The sequence below is a fragment of the Rhopalosiphum maidis genome, chromosome 1 (genome assembly GCF_003676215.2).
Source record: "Rhopalosiphum maidis isolate BTI-1 chromosome 1, ASM367621v3, whole genome shotgun sequence".
NCBI classification, from domain to species: domain Eukaryota; kingdom Metazoa; phylum Arthropoda; class Insecta; order Hemiptera; family Aphididae; genus Rhopalosiphum; species Rhopalosiphum maidis.
In genome coordinates this window covers 47,085,505-47,093,080 of record NC_040877.1, presented here as the reverse complement: position 1 = coordinate 47,093,080, position 7,576 = coordinate 47,085,505, and the positions used below count along the sequence as shown (strand labels likewise).

Below are 7,576 nucleotides of genomic sequence, written 5' to 3'. Positions count from 1 at the left end.
TGTAATGCATAGTTGGTTAAACCTTATCTACATAGACAAACAGTGATTTCTCGAAAGTGATGCAAACCTACAATACTAAAATCCTGGGTTTGCCACTGTCAGATAGACCGAGTACGAAACAAATAGGTACGTTTCATGCTTTCACAAAGCTATATAGTTTTGTAATTTTATTTTGTATATAAATATTATAAATGCAACGTTACCCCTCACAAGTGAAATAATCATTTTTTTACATTCTTTATTTGTCCGATACTTAAGTTCACTGCTTCCTGTATACTGAAATATTTCTAAGCACATGCTTTCCTATGTCACTATGCGCAATTGGATAATTAAGAAAATAACCTGTTGTTTTTCAGCCCCCTCCCCTAATTTGTTATTAACTTTGCTCGCAGAAAATAAATTGAAATTTAATCATCTGTATATATATCATTATAACCATTTATATACATATAAACCAACAAAGTTTATATTAATACAGAACTTTTATTATACAGACAAACACACAATACTAAATTTAATTTCTTTTGACTGCTAAATGCTAATAAGTAATAATAATAGTAGTAATCTTGCGATTTGATAAAATTATATTCAAAAAATAAAACAAATAATTGTTAATATATATTTAGGGTATAATACATAAATATATTTATATATATAATATATATATATAATATATTAATAATTATATTAAAATACATTAATATTGTCAATGATAAATTTTAATGATATTAAATAGCTACAGTACAATGTTTATAAATAACAATAAATTAATAATTAAAATGTATATAAATTATAAACACATTTTTAATTTATAAATAAATTATAAAGATTGAACGCTCAGGAAACTATTGTCCTTGCTTATTAATGTTCACAGTCTCGTACTTATTTAGAAGAATATTTTTTATACAATGAAAATAATATCATGTTTTCACTGTAATTAATCATTCAGTTTGTATACAATCGATAAATTATAAACATAACCATTTGTTCAAGTTGCATCTTTCCCATTTATAACAAAAACATTTAAATTTAAAATTCATGATCTATACAGAATGTTAAAATTACAAAACAAGTTTTAACAATTCTATCTAAGTATAATAAGTTGTAACATCTATATTCTATATGTCTTTTGAACACCAAGTTAACATCTAATGACATAAAATACATCTTAATAATAATGTAGAAGTAGTAATTATTATATAGAATTATTAAAAATATATAATATATTAATTTATAAGACAATCTAAGGCATTTGTTAAAAACAATTATCTTTCTGTCAAAATACACATCAATTTTCTTTCATAAAATAAATTGTTGCTTATAATTATTATTTCTCTTTAATACATTCAAATTTTTTTAGTCAACTGGCAACCTTAGCTAATTTAATATTATGTACATTTTATTTATTTGTGCAAAATACAAAAAGTCTGGAATGAATAATGAATTTAGTCTTATATTGAAAGAGAGCATTCAGTTACATAATGATAGCGTCCAAAAGTATTTTTTTTTCTAATTTACATTTAAAATAAAAAATAAAACTATTTTTTTTACAATTAACCAAAATTATCATTAAATCATTCAACTACAACATAAATTAATTAGTTAACACTTTTATTACTTTGATACTTATCTTTTTTACTTTAATACTGATAGTAAAATAGTGAACATACTTTTAATAAGAAATTGTAATAATATCATCATGTGATATATTGTTGTAATACTTATTTTAATTATTAACATTAAGAAATGTATTAATGATTTTATTTATAAAATAAAGTATTTAATCAAATTTAATCGGAATAGAAGGAAATACATTTATATTATAATAATACATTTCATGTAAATTATCTCAATCATATTTTACTAAAATAAAAATAGTTAATATTTTAGGTATTACGTGTACAATTGCATAAAATACAATAGCTCATTAATTAATCAAATTATAAACCACGTACAAGTGTGATAATATATATGAATATAATTGTAAATTAAGTAAGAGATCTAATTTAATAATAGAAATAAAAAATTGTATAAATAAACATTATTTTTTATAAATTTGCTATTTTATAATTAAAACATTTAAACTTTTATAGGAATTCAAAATAGTTATATTAATGTTATTTATAATTTCTATGCAACTCAAAATTTTAGTCATCATGCAAGATAAATAAAGTATATTATCAAATATAGTTATTGTTTTTTTGAACATTAATATTTTAATTATATTAAATGTTATTAAGAAATTGAAATAACATTAAAAGTTGAATTATATAGGTATAAAATAAGTATAGATTATTGAAGTTGAGAAGTAGTTTAATTTATAACAAATTACATCTATTTTTATAAATTATGTTGTAAATAATTAAAATCAATATAGGAGTTAACAGCTATTACTTTAACTTCTGCACCATTTTATTACAAAATAATTTAAATTAATGACTTGTTGAGGTATAAATTATATGATTAATGAAATTTTATTTCAACTACTGTACTTAAGCTACATCTAAGCTTCTTGCCAAGAACAAATTGTGTACTGTACACAAAAATACAAAAAAGGTATTATAGTCATGGAGTAGTCACCAACTATATATTCAATCACAGCCAATTTAGTATATCACTAATTCAACAAATGATTAGTTTATAGTAGACACCGCTTTAAACATACCATCTGTTTCCACAGTAGGAGTGGCTATCTCGTCCATCACCTGTATTGTTGTAATTTTGTTTGAAACAGAAGTAGGAGATTTCTTTGTTGGAGTATCGTATGGCACATATATGCGAAGCACATCAAGTTGTGGGCTCACACATGTAACATCCGATCCAGCATCATCATTTTGAATGCTTTGTGGAGACACTGTAGTGGTAGCCGCTGAAGTTACACTTGTGTCCAGCAATGAGCGTCTAGAACTGTCTCCAACAATTGAGCTAACATCATCTAAACTGTTTTTACCATTTGTAATAATTGAACCTGAAAAAATTCATATATATATATACTTATTTGTAATGTGTTTTAAATATAGACTAAGTTATAATTCAAAATAGTCAGTAGAATTTGATTTTTATTTGTTAATTAGGATTAGATTTTCTTTTGCTCATTATTACTAAGAATATATACAATTTATAATATTGGTTAGATATGAAAACATATTTTTAAATTGTATCTTACTCACCTTGAATAAGTAAAATGAAGAGGGATTATCAAAATAAACAAACCAATTTTTACATACAAATTTTTACATGCAACAAAGAAATTTTTTCACAGATTAAATCTGCCAAACATATCTACTAATTAAAAGAATAAAAAATGCTATTACAAAATGATATTGTAGTTAAATTTTCTTACAATTTAACGATGTTACAAATGTGTTGTATAATATCTTCCAATGTAACAATATGTATTAATGTTTTGTATTGTTATATTAAACAATTTAAATCACAAAGATAATTAACTTAGGGATATCAATACATATGATTTACATTTAAAACACAACAAATAATTGAAAAATACTTTTTTATTTATAAAACATAGATAAAAAAATAAATATTAAATGCAATAGTTTTAAAATATTTTATATAAAAATTTACAATAAATGAGTAAGCCTCAGTAAGCCAACAGAATAATAATGAAAAAAGTTTTGTTGTAGAGTTGTACTCAAATATAAATAATTAGGTAATAAAAACAACAACTTTGTGTTAGCAAATAAAAATTAATTGCATTACACAGTTAAAATAAATTTTTGATTAAAAATGTATACGTATAATATAAACAAGTTAAGACTATTGGTAAACATTGTTATTGAACAGCCACATTTTTTCAAAGGAACAATATTAATTCCAAGAAGTATTCAGTTTACTAGATATGTAAATTATATTTTAATAGTTTAATACACATTTAACGAGGCTAACAACACATCTGTTTACAGTATTTATTTCAATAAAAGGTATATAATTAATAATTTTAAACTTAAAATAACAAAAACATTATAGTTATTTTACAAAACGTAATAAGCTTATAAAAAAATAATAATCATAAAAAATAACTTTAAAATTTCTACTAATAAATAACTATCACGACATGTTGATGCTGTATTATATAAAATGTTAAACTAAAAAATGAAAGCAACTTTTTTCTAAGATCCTAAATAAATGAAAATATTTTATGATTTGTGCATTAATATTAAATGGAAGACTAGTTTCTATAGACACCATAGGTTTAATTATATCATCAGGCAAGTGTTCACAATCTAGTCCACTCACCTTGACGTTGTGAATCCTGTTCAGGTGAACTATGAATTTGGTCTGTATTTATGGGTTTTCTTTTTTTATCCACTCCATTGATTTGAGGCTGGAAATTTTTTTTTTAATTATTATTTTATTTAACTACATATTTTTTTAATTAGTATTTGATTGAAAAATAATAATTGACTTTAAACAAGTTTTACCTTCCTAACAGGGATATCATCAGGATTAAATATTCCAAGCTCTCTTTTTAACTTTTCACTTGGAGATGGCAGGCCAGCATTATCGAGTTTATATTTTTTTAATTCAATAAGACATTCTTGAAGTTTTTCTATGGTATAATCTGCTGTATGTTGATAATTTTGTTCCAATTTTACCTTATCATTAATAAATGTCCATTAAATTAATATATAAATAAAATATTATACATAACCATATTTAATAAATGATAAAACCAATTTGTTATAAATATTCTCAAATTAAACTATAAAAGATAATGAATATTTATTCTGTAAATAAGCAATTTGTTTTTTAATAAGCTATCAAGCAATCAAAAAAAAAAAAAACTTTTAATTAAATTGATTGAAAAATAATCACAATATTAAAAATGTAAATAATAAACAAAAATAAATTGTAAAATTGTATAATAAAAATAATTAAGAATTTAAATTTAAAAGTTATAATTTTTGTAACTTACTTGCAAAAAATTAAGTATATCATCCATTCCTAAAGCATATAGCTGGTGGCGATGTAATTTTAACAAGCAATATGCCATAGCTGATAATATTTTGTCACCTTCTAGTAAAAATGTATCCCACACTCTTAAAGTCAATTTAAATGGTATCTAAACAATGAATGGGGACAAATTATAAATAACAATATCGACTATAAAAAACTAATAAAGATAAATCAATTAATGTACATACTCTGTCCAAAAAACATTGGAAGAACCATTTTAATGTATATAATCCAGTTTCAACTCCATTTTTATCCAAATGTTTTTTTAACTTAGGTAATAACTTATTCATTATTTTATCATGGTGATCTTGAAAACGTATTAACTTAGGAAATCCAGGTATAAAAAAACCTAAAATATTTTGAGTGTTATAATAAGTGTTATTATTTAAGAATAAAATCATCTAAATTATTTACAGAATTAATTAACTATCGATAACCATAGTTTTAAAACAAATAAAAATAAAACTTAATATATCAAATTAACAATTGACATATTTTTTGTTTGTTTAATAATGAGATAAATCAATTTTTGCTTATGGAAAGTCTATTGTACATCAATATATTAAACTCACCATGCATATGATACTTGCTATGGGAAATAAGAGTAGATAATGCCCAGAAAGCTTCATCTTCACTTAAATACATCAATAGTAATGCTGCAATTTGTGACATTCCCTGAGTATAACCAATATCTAAATTATAAATACTATATGCAGATAGTATATTAAATAATTCTTGTTGCTTGAAATTGTAACGTTTTCGGAAGTTGATATGTTCTCGATATGTTCGATTCACATCTAAATCAATTTGTCTCACATCTGGTGAATGCTCCCATGCCAACTCACACATATGCTATGTAAAACAAATATTTAATAACAATGGAATTATAATATTTAATACAGATAAATATAAAAAAATTTAAAATTAGTCAAATTTAAACTTAAGAGGATGTCAGCACACTGTTTTTTCATCATATTTTTTCTCTCAAACTTACAAGCAACATAATATATTAAAAAGTTTCACCTAAAATCATTTTTTTTTTTTAAGATTTTTAAGTACTCAGAGTAAAATCACCCATTACAAATACTGTGGAGAATAATATTTTTAAGGGTATGAAATATTGATTTGTCTATATATTTTTATTTTACTCCAAGATTACTTAAAAATCATAAAAAAAATTATTTTAGGTGAAAGCATTTTTTATAGGTTGCATGTAGATTTGAGAAAAAAACAAATATTGCACTGACATCCTCTTAAATACTGTTATACTAAAAATAACTAATATATTGATCTATCAGAATAATTTTATAAAATATAGATTATCCAAAACATTAATAACTGTACATTTTATACATATTGATAGTTTAATAGAGAATTACTTTGTATTTATTTTTCTGATCATCTGTGAGTTGATCAACACCCAATAGTTTGGCCCACACTTTACCACGTAATGAATTTGGAATGCCTTTGTAAACGCGTCTTTTGAGTTTTTCTCGGGACAGACCATCCCAATTGGAGATCATTTTCAGCCATTTTTGTTCTCGGGTTACTTCGATTTTTATCTCTTGAGGATCTTCTTTTTTAAACTTTGACTCATCACTGGGAAAGAAATTGTAAATAATTTGAACCAAGACCATTAACGATAATATTGTAAAATTAAGTATATACCATATTATGAATCCAAATCTATCAAGTTTGTAATAGTCATTGAATGCAGGATCATCAACAGGATCTATAATTGTTCCGTCCCCGGGTCCATTCCTATATAGATCAACAATTCTCTCTCTCTCCTCGTATACTTTATCAGCTATCTCGTCCTCATTCATCACACTGACAAATGTTTCTCATGGCCGTCGCGCACTGTCCGTCACGACTGTGGTGTAGCGTTGTCGTCGTTGCGTGCTAGACGCGACAAAAATAGTGCTTGGTCAAGTTACAGTAGAAGAATCAAAAAACCATTTATCACCAAAATCGGGATTGAGTACGTACACCTTATGCCTCAGTGTCGTGCCGAGTGAGACGTCGACGAATCTCAGATGTCAGCGGCATTTTGCTATGTAGACCATGGTAGGTAGTTGTATGTGAATAGACGGAAGACGAGCGAACGATACAAAAAATAAATAAACCGTCCTAAAATTTCAATACAGACGCATACGGTATTAGGTCGTCGTCCGTCGGCGCTGATATAGTGATATCACGGAACCCAAAACACACGCAAACACACGCCACACTCGGACGCGATATGAACTGCACTAATTACATATTTTGTTCTCCCCCTCCCGCGCCGTTACCGTCATAACAATAAATTATGCTACTCTAACAACAACAATAATTCTATTATTGTTGTTATTGTAAACTGTATATAGTAAATACACCTATAGTAATAATATTTATTAGTATTATTATCACAGTATGGATGAAATTCAAACGCGAAAAATTCCGATGAAAATCTATCTGCCTGTGTCATACTGTCATTAATTGTTGTTTGTCATATTGACATAATATGTAATAAATAATAATATTATCGTCCATAGATAATAATATAAGATATTAGATCGACAACGACTCGTGTTCAATCAATTTAATTTGTTTATTTACG

The 7,576-nt window shown here is 24.8% G+C and overlaps 1 protein-coding gene across 1 annotated transcript; it reads right to left on the bottom strand.

The window, feature by feature from the left end:
• Positions 1-2,590: 2,590 nt before the first annotated feature.
• LOC113555887 (USP6 N-terminal-like protein) lies at positions 2,591-7,382 on the bottom strand. Its single transcript, XM_026960487.1, has 9 exons — positions 6,967-7,382; positions 6,646-6,879; positions 6,357-6,576; positions 5,550-5,829; positions 5,166-5,326; positions 4,937-5,083; positions 4,443-4,616; positions 4,258-4,345; positions 2,591-2,968 (listed from the first exon to the last, which is right to left on the bottom strand). The coding sequence occupies exons 2-9, from the start codon at positions 6,801-6,803 to the stop codon at positions 2,634-2,636; spliced, it is 1,563 nt and encodes a 520-aa protein (XP_026816288.1). The 5' UTR covers positions 6,804-6,879; positions 6,967-7,382; the 3' UTR covers positions 2,591-2,633.
• Between the last annotated feature and the right edge of the window lie 194 nt (positions 7,383-7,576).